At 42.2% G+C, this 13493-nt stretch overlaps 1 protein-coding gene across 1 annotated transcript in view; it reads right to left on the bottom strand.

Annotated features, from left to right (window-relative positions):
• DMGDH (dimethylglycine dehydrogenase) overlaps nucleotides 1-13493 on the bottom strand; it is a 45184-nt gene that overhangs the window by 10769 nt on the left and 20922 nt on the right. The window contains 12 exon segments of the mRNA XM_033163945.1: nucleotides 617-676; nucleotides 2703-2837; nucleotides 2839-2861; nucleotides 3065-3166; nucleotides 3169-3281; nucleotides 4205-4335; nucleotides 5334-5499; nucleotides 7078-7117; nucleotides 7120-7230; nucleotides 8290-8459; nucleotides 9691-9889; nucleotides 11302-11550. Coding sequence (XP_033019836.1) covers nucleotides 617-676; nucleotides 2703-2837; nucleotides 2839-2861; nucleotides 3065-3166; nucleotides 3169-3281; nucleotides 4205-4335; nucleotides 5334-5499; nucleotides 7078-7117; nucleotides 7120-7230; nucleotides 8290-8459; nucleotides 9691-9889; nucleotides 11302-11550 — 1499 coding nt within the window.

The following is a 13493-nucleotide window of genomic DNA, read 5'->3' as shown; positions in this document are numbered from 1 at the left end:
GAGTCACAATCAAGACTTTCTCTGCAAATTTATTTCTTCTATTGAAGCAGGTAGTTTAGGCTTGTGTAAACTTCTTACCTCCATTCATGCTTTTAAAGGGCTCACTATATTTTGCAGTAAATTGATTTCTCTACATGCTGGAGATAAATATCAGCAGTTGGACATTTATTATACTTTATATTCCCCTCTTTTCAAATGAACTAAGGGTGATATACATAGGGTCCCCAGGCTGTCCCAAGCACTGACCAGACATAGACCGTCTGTAAAATGTCACATACTGAATTTGCCACCACACTTACAGCTGTCCAGTTGGATTGTAGAAAAGATAAATGATTTTGCAGTAGAAATTAATCAGCACCCAAATTCTACACCAGAACAAAATTCATTTCAAATAAAGAGATGCACAGGGAATTAGTTCTGATTCTCACATTCTTTGGCAGATGGAGTTACTTAGTGGAACCAATCTACCTATCAAAGCAACATTATTTGAAACAATTCCTCCAGCATACAACATGGAACAGTGCTTTATTAATATCTGTTTTGAAGGGTTTATATATAACATTTGCAAAACTAGGAAGCATTTCATAAATATATCTCTGAAAACGTTTCAGCCTACCTTATTTAATTTTATAAAATATTTCAGTCCGGCTTCCAGAGGATTGGTGTCACAATTCATCTGTTTAAAAAATATGCAATAAGAGATTTAATCACTAGATGCATATTTCCTTCATGTCTTTTCACTTTCTCTATACTGTTTTCCATTTATTTCCTTTTATGAACAAGTAAAATCTCTTTTGTTAAAGAACTGTAATTCTTAGTGACATTTGTATCTCCAATAAAAAAATGCAAGTATATATTTCTTCACTAATCTACAGTTAAGAAGACATAAGAAATGAGACATCCTGCAAAACATAGAAAGCCTTCACTCCACTGAGAACTAACCAAGGAAGATGCAATTATGATTTACTTGCAAATCTACCTCCCTATCCCTCATCCCACAGTGAACAGCTATCCCACCTGTAACTGATGCCTCAGTTGTTCTTCTCATTTCAACAGGTAGGACAGTAGGGTGGAATCTGTGGATTGTTGAGGTGAGGACATTGCATTGGGATGCTCTCTAGACCAGGTGTAGTCAATGTGGTGCCCTCCAGAATGTGGTTATATTACAACTTCAATCACCCCCAACCATAGGCCATGCTGCTGAGAGTTGTAATCTCAACATCTGGAGTGTGCCATGTTGACTATCTCTGCTCTCCAGGTGAAACCAGAGAATTCCATATCCACAGCAGTTTTTGTGCATTTGAATCATACAATTGCAGACCCGGAAAGGGACACCAAGGGTCACCTAGTCCAACCCCCTGCACTGCAGGAATCTCAACTAAACCATCCAAGGACAGATGGGTCATCCAACCTCTGCATAAAAGCCTCCAAGAAGGAGAGAATCATATACACATGCATCACTACCTACTGAATTACGGTCGAAGCATTTTGAAGGAGATGATGTCATATTAATATCAGCATCTTTTTGCCGAGAATATTAGGGAAATAAGAAGCTGCTTATACTGATTCAGAAATGCAAAACATCTTTAGGAAAATACCCTGAAGTGCAAGGGGAACAATCAATCAATCAATCAGAAGCAATCCAATGTGGCATGAGCAGCCTCAGTTGATGTGGAATCCTGACTAGGTAGGAATGGGAACTGATGGAGGAACCAGAAGAGAGGCATGCTTAAGCAAGCAAAATACTGAACAGAAGCATGTCACACTGTTCTTTTTTTTGCTTTTCTTGTTCATCCTCTAGTACACACATCCACCATACAAGTGCTCGGTATTAAGGGGAAGCACCAGCAAGGGTATATCATCGCCAACTTTATCAATAACCATTTAAAAAAACATTTTGTTGAGTTTTATTTTGTTTAAATCTTTGGAAGGTGTGAGCTCAGCCTTCTCTAAAATGGAAGGGACATTTATCCAACCTTTTATTAAAAGGATTGGGACGAACAAACAGGATAGCTATTCCTCATATTCTCTGTGATGATTGGATATATGTCTCTAAAGTGTGTCATACAAAGGCGAAATTGCAGTCAGTGCACATTTTGACTGCTGGAACAGAAATGCCTTGAGATAAATGAGAAGTTCTTAGAAATTCCTCATATAGCAGAGGAATGAATTAGAAATGCTTCAGAATAAACGGTTTGTATCCCAGATACAGTTACCTAAATGTAGGTCTCATTGACACTACAGTGCATGCTGTTTGCTCTGAAGACAAACCCTTAGCTCTTTTCTGAGTAACCTGCTAAAATGGGTGTAAGGATCTGGGCACAATTTCAAAGCCCCTTAGGAGCTGAAAACACTTTAGACTGAAATGGCACAGAGTTAATTATCAGAGCATGCTCTAAGTAAGAATTCCACCCAAACATACTACTGTGACCTCTTAATTGAATAGACTTTTTAATATAGAGGAAAAAGAAACGTCAGTGAATTAAAAAGGAGGCTTTGGTGCCACAAATGTAATTGAGAATACTAACAGTTTGCCCCATGAAAAATAGGTGTAAACCATAATAGTAGCTGTTTCTTATTTTACTTTTATCAGGCCTTGAAAAAGCAGAATAGTTACGATAAATATGATTACCTGTGACCAATACACAAATAACACCAAAGAAAGAACAAAAAGAAAAAGAAAAAAAGAATTATATTCAAACCTCTGCTCCCCATGCCCGAAAAGCCTTTTCTAGCCTTAACGTATTCATCACATATGTTCCAAAGTTGTCAATTCCTTCTTCATGGCCTGCTTCCATGATAGTAGAGTATAAAGCTGCAGAATCTTCTCGTTTGTGGGTACAACTCCCAACCCAGTTCACCTATTACAATCCAAAGGTTGACATCTTAATCAAGCCTAGAATTAAATTATGGCCATGCTTATTTAAAGGCATAACATGAAAAATAAAAATTAAATGACCTGTCTCTGCAAGTAATAGTGGTATTACTTGCAAGCACTGCTGCCTTGTATAGAAACCAACTGTTTTGCTTATAAGAACAATAATCTCTCCCCCTCCTGCCTTACCTGTATAGGATATTCTAACTGCAGTAACAGGAATATCCACAATGTTTAAATGTCTGGATTGTAGAAAACTAAATGCTGCATCACTGAGATCCTCTGTTGTCACTTCTGGAGGAGTTTTCGTGCATATGGACCAGCTACACCCAATACTCCAATTTCTTCTGTGACATTTCTGATCTCAACGTTAAACTGCCCTCTAGCTGCCTCCTCTTCAATCCACCTGAAAATAAAAGGAACCACTTTATTAATCCAAACTTAAAATGCATAAAAGAAACTAAGTTGACAACTATGACTATCAGGTAAACCCAAGTCATGAGGAATGTCTCTTGTACCTCTGAGACAAGCTCACCCCACTCCCTACTGTCCCACATTCAGATTATCACAAACATTTATCACTACAAATATTTATAAACCTCTTTTTGAGCTCCATTTAGTGTTTTTTATCAAGGAGCAGCCAACAGAAATTAGTTGGGACCATTAGTAATTTTTACCCCAAAGAATACCCGCCTTGCTAGTATATGTCCTCTACAGCAGTGGTTCCTCAAGCTTGGGTCCCCAGATGTTTTTGGCCTACAACTCCCATCATCCATAGCTAGCAGGACCAGTGGTCATGGATGATGGGAGTTGTAGGCCAAAAACATCTGGGGACCCAAGCTTGAGGAACACTGCTCTACAGTATTTGCAGTGTGCAATCATAGTTTGTTGAAGCCTTGTTTTACCAGGATAAATAGGCTAAGCACTCTCAGCGAGAGGTGAACAATACTTTTGATTTATACCAGCAAATTCTGGAGAGAAGATTCGTAATCTCAGTATTTTACGATGTACTCTGAGCTATTTACAATGTTTATCTCTGATTCAGAAGATCGCAGTATGCATAAAGGCCAGAGCTCAATGGTGAAGCATCTGTCCCCGGCTCAATCTCTGGCATGTCAAGGTAGGGATGGAAAAGACTCCCTGTCTGAAACAATGCCACTCAGTGTAGACATTGGTGAGCTAGATGGACCAATAGTCTGGCTCAGTCCAAGGCAACCTAATTTGTTCCTATGTGCTCTGGCTCTTGCAACTTTCCTGAACTGCAGCTCCTTCCCCATTTCCATAATCACAAATGGCTTTTAAACTTCAGCAGTTACAATGTGCACTGACCTCAAGTCATGAAGCTCTGATCCAGAACCAGTAATTAACAAAAATTCCCCTGGCTTTAGATGAGAGACTGTGAGCTCCGCATAGACTCTGCCTCTTGGGGTTAACATATGGCTTATATTTGTGAAACCTATCTGAATAGTAAAAGAAGAAGAAGAAGAAGAAGAAGAAGAAGAAGAAGAAGAAGAAGAAGAAGAAGAAGAAGAAATTATAATACAGTACAGCAGACATTATACAGTATAAGGAAATTGAGCTCTTCCTAGAATACACAGGCTGCAATCCAACACAGACTTAGGCATGCTTAAGCACCACTGATTTCTATGGGATTCCTGAAGGCCTCAGTTCTGATTTTGCTGCACACAAGGATGGGTGAATGTCAGTTTTTGTTTCTCATTTTTCTGTTTTTCAGTTCGTCACATTTCCACATCAGTTTGCAATTTGAAAATTCAGCAGAATTTTAGTGCAAATTTCTCCTAATGTACACATTTTAGTAAGCAATTTCCCCTAATATAATGCATTATATATATTATTTTCACTAATACAGTGTATGTATTTGTATGCTCACTTACTCCAGTATATATGTTTTTGTATACATGACTTGGCTGGAGAACTGTACTGCAAAGTATGGAGAACTGTGTAGGGACAGCTGAGTTTCAGTTTATGCATTGCTTTGGAAAGTAAATAGGTTCACATGTTAACGAAAGGATGGGGAGAAAATTTGGTTAACAGAATTCCTCACTCATCCCTACATCTGTCCACCTGATTTGGAACCGATTCACACCCACAAATTTGGGGTAATGTTTAAATGAGGCTTAGGTGCATAGCATCTAATTTGTTTAGCTCCAATTCCTGCAATCTTTGCGCAACTTAATTTTGAGGCATGCAGATTCCACAAGGTGGGCATATATGAAATGTATAGACTCCGGTCCAACATTATATCTATAGTATGGGTATGAGGTTGATCTAGGTCTGGCCAAGTGCACACAGGAAGGTGGTGGTAGATGTAATACTACTTCCTTACCACTCTTAGGCTCAGTACAATTGGGACTTCATATGAGTAGGACTATAAACTTATTTTCACCATATATTAAAACTAATCCAAGACCTATATTGCTGTTACATTTCCATTTACCTTTGGGATCACATTTGCAATCAGACGATCCAAAAATTTAGCAGAATCACTGCCTTTGATGCTAATCTTGCCAAATGGAGTGAGATCAATCACACCCACTTTTTCCATCACCTGTTTATATTCACGTCCCACAGGTTCAAACCAGTTTGTACGTCGAAAACTTGGCCTAGAAAAATAATAATTACCGGTAAGCGCATTTAAAAAAACAACGTACCTAGTAATTTTCAACTTAACTGTAAGTAGCCCTCTCCCTTTCTTTTCATCTACCAACCCCTTCGGACGAGTAGGGAAGGGGAATGAAAGTGAAAAATCATACGCATATGGTACTTTATTTTGGCAAGTTTATCAATAATTTCCCTAACTGTAACTTTAGGTTCATGTTTAATTTAATTACAAATGCTGCTCACTCCAATGAGTGGATGTTTTATATTAAAACTGATTAATTATTGCATTCTATAGACAAAAACTAGGAACTCCACAGATGCAGGTGCTATTACTATATAGAAGTGCAGAATATAAATGCAATACAGTACAAAAGTAAGCATGACGTAGAAACTTTGGTCATCATTACATGGACAGACCCTTAAGGTCATTTGGAGCCCAACATACCTCCCCAGTAAAACTGTAGGAGACTTTCTGCTCTTTCGTTTCTTATACAAAAGGGTTAAGCATATGTGGAAGGAAGAACTATTTTAGACTGGTAACTTTTTCATCCGAAATTTACCACCCACCCCCCGCCCCCCCCAAAACCCCAATAGCTTCAGTGAATTAATCTTTAACATTGTCATTTGTTGTTTTGCATTTCATAATCAGCCGAGATTATCACAAGTTCTTATAGTATGTTTTGAAGATTAAGGGTGAAATCTAATAAGCGCCATTGAGTGGGATCACGACAGCAAACCACACCCATTACGTATACATGGATGCTTATATATCTGCAATATGCCTACACTCATACAAATTTAACAATGGAAGCGTAATGGGGACTATGCTTTCTGTAAGCCACCAACTGCACATCTAAACCAACATATGGACCATCTGCAGGGCCAGCCCTTGAATGAGGTGAGATGAGGCAGCTGCCTCGGGCAGCACCTGAAAAGAGATGGCATTGAGGAAGGAAGAAGCCTCCTGCCCCGCTGCTGTTTTACATGGCGGGGTCACCAAAGCTGCAGTGCAAATCAGCAGCAGCAGTGGAACAGTGGTTTCTGCTCTTCTTTCTCCTCTTCCAGGTGCTGTCCCTCTCCAGGTGGCCTCAGTGGCTATGCATACTGCTCTCATAGCCTATGTATGAGAGTGCAGAATCACAGAAGTGTACAGTGGATAGGGAACCCGAAGGTCATCTAGTCCAACCCCCCATCCAATTTGAAACCATACTGAACCCTGCTTTGCTTTGCAAAGGCACTAGCAGTTTTATTGCTGTACCACAAGGAGGGGTTTTCATGTCATCCCTAACCATTGGCCATGCACTTGGTGTTGTAAAAACATGAAAATATTCCTCTTCCTTTATTATAACTGCTACGAATTAAACTGCTTTGAAGTTTTTCTGCAATCATATAGTGCATAAATTTTATTAAATGAATGAATGATACCACTTCCTCTTAATGTGCATTTGACCAACTGAACATTGATACTATGTTTCAGACTATGGTTCACAATCCTTTCTTTATTTTAACAATCCTGAACATAATATTGCTAATGCTACTAATCTGGCACAAAAGACAAGCAATAAATATTTTTCATTTACTTGTATCCAATCTCATCCCCAGGTTTGTAGAACCAATGAGCTGCTCCCATCCTGCATGGAATCCCATGGAGCATTCCGACTTAAGGACTTCATAAAGCCCACTGACTCTCGCTGTGGGTCTCCCGGCAAATCTTTCTTCTTTAGGATAGCCAACTGCAAAACAAAAACAAAAATCAACATGGTAAAACATATGACAAAGAATCACTTATTGCATATGTACACAGAGTATCTTTCATGTAGCTACAAATAATATTTTCAAAGAACTTTGCAAGCTGCAAAACATTAGAATGATGGAAATAAAATAAGCAAGGTATGCAGTACAGTGTAAACTGGATGTCACGGAATAATCTGAATCAGAGGAGTGGGGAATAATTTCTCAGGCAGAGGAGGGGGGAGATCCACCCCCCACTCTGTTTCCAGCGGTTTCAGGAGCAGAGAGAGACACAGACACTGAGCAGTTTCGACAGGAGTTGCTTAGTTATGAGATAATGGAAAGAGAAACAGAAGGGAGGGAACAGTCAGCAGAGATGTCATTAGAGAGTGTGGGGGACCCTCCCTCCCCAAGAACTAGGAGGTCCGTCCGTATTAGAGAACAAATAATGCAGAGAGGAGGAGGAACTTCCTGTTGGAGCCCAGGGTGTTGCTGGGGACAGAAAGGGGAAGATTGAGAGTAGCCAACTGCTCTCCTTGTGGAGAGATGTGGATTTTTGCTTGCAACCAGATGACTGAATAAAAATGACTACAAAATATAAACTGCTCATTAATTCTCATTAATTCTTGTCTGTGAAGTTTCCGAAGGGAGGGGAGGACTCTCCACGCCTGACACCGTCCCAGCAAACTACAGTGGTACCTTGGTTTAAGAACAGCTCAGTTTATGAACAACTTGGATTAAGAATGCTGCAAACCTGGAAGTAGGTGTTTTGGTTTGTGAACTTTGCCTTGGAAGCAGAACTTGTTCCATTTCCTGTTGAGTGTGTTCCATTTGTAAATTGAGTCCCCCGCTGCTATGGGAAAGCACGCCTTGGTTTAAGAACGCTTTGGTTTAAGAATGGACTTCCGGAACGGATTAAGTTCATAAACCAAGGTACCACTGTACAAGGCAAAGCCCTGCTCTCTATTAGTCGGGGGGGGGGAGGTGAAGAAAACCAGCAGAAGAATTCTCTACTCAAGTGCTAATTTATTTATTTTTCTATGGGGAAAATTATATCTTACCAATATTGTTAAATCCGTAAGATTCTCTTGCTTTTGCTGCCGTGAATTCTGGAGTGGTCCACTTTCCATACCTATTTGGATCTAATTCTATTAGATCAAAAGGAGGCTCCCCGCTGAGTATCCAGTCACTGAGATACTTTCCTATGCCACCAGCATGGATGATGCCGTATCTGGGGAAAGAAGAAGAGCTAGACAGTTTCCCCACTAGCTTATTTCACATAACATTTCAGTACAACCTTTGAGGACTATAAACTCACTTCTTATTATCTTCTCTATGACCTTTTTGGGGGGGGGGGTGCTTTGCCCCTTATTGGAAAGTTAGACTTGTTAAAAATCTAGAGCCCTTATGCAGCCTGGAATTTTAAGATGGGGCAGTGTGCTCATTTGTTAATTATATCATTTGTTTGCTTTGTGTTATTTTATGATTTCAAGCTAAATTATACCTGAGATCTTTTGTAACCTGCCCTGGGCCAATTCACTGACAGGGCTGACTATAAGTACAAATACTAAATATGTAAGGTGCATGAAAGCTGGGCAAGGCCCAATTAGGCTCTGAACTAAAGATTAAGTGATTACAGCAACAGAACAAACATTTGAGTTCCAGCTACATTTGGCTGGGATTAAATTTGTGTTGTTGCTCTGTTTTCCCTGTAACAGCGTGATAACCTTGGCTTTTACGTCATGATGAAATAATATGTTAAGCAAGATCAGACTGCCTAGGAAGAATAACTGATACCACCAACATTTGCCACAAATTTAAATACCACAAATTTAAGCCCACTGGAAATTGGGCAACTTAAATTTCTTAGGCAAATGTTCTTTGTACCAGGATGCATTTCACATTCCTTTCTGCAGTTCAAAAGCTGTGATACATTCACCCTGTAGTCTTTGGCCATGGACTTGTTAGAAGCTTTTTGAAAGTCCAAGAATGTCAACCAGATTCACCCCTATCTTCATGTTTGCTAACACTCTCAAAGAATTATAAAATGAAATAAGATGGACATTCACAGAAGCTATGCTGATTTCTCTTCACCCAAACTTGTACTTATGATTGATACATAGCTGTCAACTTTTCCCTTTTTTAAGGGAAATTCCCTTATTCCGAATAGGATTCCTCGCAAGAAAAGGGAAAAGTTGACAGCTATGGCTTGATAACAGACTTTAAGCTAACAAGACTAGCTTATGGGAGCTCACCCCCACCCACAAATTCCTTTTAACAAAATGGTGTTACGGAGGCCAGTCTTTGGGACAAGGTACATATTTTGCTATAAGATCAGCAATATTAAATTTGAGTTCTTTAAGTACTCATGTAGATACCATCCGGGACCCAGTGAAGACAGACATATAAGTATAAATTTAACATTTACAAGGTTTCTCCTAACAATAGATCAATTTACTCACCCAAAACCAATAGCCACCCAATAATTTCGAACACCCTGATGTGGCCCCACCATAGGCAAGATATCTGGAGAATAGGTTATAGGGCCTGCAACTACATTGATAATGTCTGCTTGCTTTAGGACTGGGACCATTTCCATAGCAGCCTCAACATGATCCATTATTCGGTCCAAATCAGACTCAAAAAGCTCCTTCCCAAATCCTAGGGGAAAAAATGTTTTGAGTCATGCATTTGTTATTTTCAAATTCCAAAAGCTCTTTAGTTACACACTGTGCTGATATCAAAACAAAGTGCTTATTTTTTCGGGATACACACAAATGTTGCAGGATAGGAGCTGCATGCTGAAAATCCCCACTTGCCCCCTTGAAAAGCACAAAGTGAAAGACAGGCTTATATAGGAAATCTGAGAACAAGTTAATGATGCCAAAAAGGCTCTTTGTCTTTATGAATATGCATGTGTAACATACATATATATATATAATAGTCACTCACATATTCTACTCACCAAACGCCTCCGCCAACATAAATTCAATTAATTCTAACAAGTGGTGAGCTTGATAATTTGCATCATTGAAACCTAAACTTTTTAGCTGTATCTTGCAAAAATAACAATACACCTTAGCTGTATCTTGCATCTGAAAATAAACTAATTTCTACCTCCTGTCACATAAAGCAATGCAATAAATATTTGGCATTTATTTAACACAATTATTTTTATCTATTTTACTGATGCAAAGACATGCCTACGTGGAGTTCATCAGACATCCCTCCAGTCCACCAAATGCTCCTTTCTTCATCTGGGGGACACACAGATATGTTCATGATCTCCATGCTATTTGCAACAAAAGACCCAGATGCAGACATGCAATTTGCAGCCATGGCCTTCCACACCTCACCAGTGCCACTAAAGTTTCATTCACAGCATTGGTATAAAGTTTTGTCCCTGTATCAGTGACTGTATCTGGCTGCAACCATCAGCGCAATGACAAAAATAGTACCACTGTGATCTACACAAAGGATAGCACTAATTAGCAGAACTGGGCTATTATCCCATGATTGTGATCCATGAGGATGCCCACCACCAAGGAGGCATGCTGGCCCAAGCAATGGGAGGTTGGAAGTTTCGAGCAGCAAAAGTAGCTTAGAAAGACTCAAAGGTGTGGGTTCAGGCCCATGGACAGGGCTCCCATACCTGAATCCAAATATCCCAGTTGTCTCAGCCAGGACCTAGAGCAACTGACTTTTATAGCAGAGCTAGGTGGTTATTGACTGGTGGCTTCACCCACTAAGTGATACCTCCTGACTCATTAAAGGTGCCTTCTGCTGCAGCCATTGGGGAATATGGTTTCCAGTTGTGGGGAAACTCTCCTCAGGGCTCTCTTGATCCCCAAGGAGTCTGGACAAGCCACCAGAATCTGGTGGCAGAGGCGGCTCCTGGGGAGTGCACCATGGGGGGGGGGTCTGCTGCCCATGAACATACATGCATCAAATCAGGGAGAGGATCCATCTCCTCTCTGAGCCTGCATTTGCCAGAGAACTCTGCCTCTACTCTAGGATTATGACAATAATATAACTGCAGCTAAAGCCTGAGATATTTTTTCAAGCAAAATTACCTGGTGGGACTCCATTTGTTACCCAGGATTCCTGTAGTTTCATTTTTTCTGGACTTTCATATGGGCCAAATAAAATCCCATCCCTTTCTTGTCTTAGATAATATGAACCGTCTAGGTCACGAATCACAGGAAATTCTTTTTTAAGGGCTTTCACTTCAGGAATAGTTGCAGTAACAATATACTGGTGATGAACTGGTATGAGTGGATGGGGCAATCCAATCATTTTCCCTATTTCACGAGCCCAGAAACCTAGAAAACACAGAGGACAGAAATGCAAATATTAGAATGGAGTACTTGGAAACTAAAGGAACAATCTTGTTGAAGTGTGTATTCTGAATCCCCTCTTACATCAGAAGGTATGGCTTTGAACCACTGCTGATCTCAGCTGTTAAGCCTAGGAGTCCCTACTCAGCATAGGGAAAGGTTGAAGATAGTTTCTCTCTGTATGTGTCCTGCAAACCAGTTAACCATTCCTAGCATCTTCCTTGACCTCTGGAATTTTTCCTACTATGCTTCCTCTTCATTACCTCTCTCTCTTGTGTAATTCCTTCTCTTCTCTCCCCTCCTTGATTTTCTCTGCTGTTATAATATAGAAGTGGCTCTCCTGCTCATCCCAGATATCTCACATTTCTAAACCCTGCCCTTCTGCAGTCCACCTGAGCTTAATGCTAGGAAGCGTTTATGGGAGGGGAACCAAATTCCATTGCTGTCTCTCCCTGCAACCAAGTTGCAACTTCCCCATATGGGAAATGTGTCAAGTTTTTGTGTATGTAACTATTTATGAACCTTGGAAGCGAAGTTTTAATAATACATGTATAAGCAGAATATTACTTAAACAAGGAGATGATTCAATAATGTGGAACTGTTTGGGTTGTTGTCTTTGACAAAGAAAGAAACAACTCATTGGAGGCAGGGGCGTCGCTGGGGAGGGGCGGTAGGGGCGGTACGCCCCCAGTGACAGGGTGAGCAGCGGCGGGTGGGGGTGTCAAGCGGCAGCCCCTCCCGTCACTCCCACGCGCCGCCGCTCCCTCCATCACCCCGGGAGCAGCAGCACTGCTCCTCCCGGGGTGACCGGTGGTGCGTGGGGAGTGGTGGGAGGGGCCGCCACTTGACACCCCCACCCGCCGCTGCTCACCCTGCTCACCGCCGCTCGCTCCGTCGCCGTGGGAGCAGCAGCGCACAGTGTGTGCGGTGCTGCTGCTCCTGGGGCGACGGAACGAACGGCGGCAAAAGGGAAAGGGGGGAGCAAACGGGCGCTTTTCTCCCCTTTCGGCTGCTTAAACGCGCCAGCTTTGCTTCTCCCCCCCCCCTTTCGGCCGCCCCTTTCAGCGCTGGCTGGGCTGCGGAGCCGAAAGGGGCGGCCGAAAGGGGGGGGGAGAAGCAAACAGGCGCGTTTAAGCAGCCGAAAGGGTAGAAAAGCGCCCGTTTGCTCCCCCCCCTTTTCATTTTCGGACGCTTCTTTCGGCGCTGGCTGGGCTGCGGCTCTGCAGCCCAGCCGGCACCGAAAGAAGTGACCGAAAGGGGAGAAAAGCGCCCGTTTGCTTTCCCCCCCTTTTCACTTTCGGACGAAAGGGGAAAAGGGGGGGAAGCAAACTGGCGCTTTTCTCCCCTTTCGGACGCTTCTTTCAATGCTGGCTGGGCTGCAGAGCCGCAGCCCAGCCAGCACCGAAAGAAGCGTCCGAAAATGAAAAGGGGGGGGAAGCAAACGGGCGCTTTTCTCCCCTTTCGGTCGCTTCTTTCGGTGCCGGCTGGGCTGCAGAGGCGCAGCCCAGCCAGCGCCGAAAGAAGCGTCCAAAAGGGAAAGGGGGGGAGCAAACGGCCGCTTAAACGTGCCTGTTTGCTTCTCCCCCCCCCTTTCGGCCGCCCCTTTGGGCGCCAAAAGGGAGAGAAAAGGAAGCAAAGCTGGCGCGTTCAAGCGCCCGCTTTGCTTTCCTTTTTTCCCCCTGCGGGGGCATCCCCAGGGGCGTGGCATCGCGCTGTGCACGTGCGTCATGACGTCATGACGCATGCACATGCCGCAATGCCCCGCCCCCAGGGGTGCCTCTTGGCTTGCCGCCCCTGGCAGCCAGGGGGCTAGAAACGCCCCTGATTGGAGGACTCTTCCTTATGGCAAAGATCATCATGTTTTCTAAACAGGAAAAACAAACAGAATGCCTACATTTGGTGGAAATGTTGCTTCAGGATGGCAGAAG

The sequence above is a fragment of the Lacerta agilis genome, chromosome 11, assembly GCF_009819535.1.
Source record: "Lacerta agilis isolate rLacAgi1 chromosome 11, rLacAgi1.pri, whole genome shotgun sequence".
Classification (NCBI taxonomy): Eukaryota; Metazoa; Chordata; class Lepidosauria; order Squamata; family Lacertidae; genus Lacerta; species Lacerta agilis.
The sequence above is the reverse complement of the archived record's forward strand: the minus strand, read 5'-3'. Positions and strand labels throughout refer to the sequence as shown.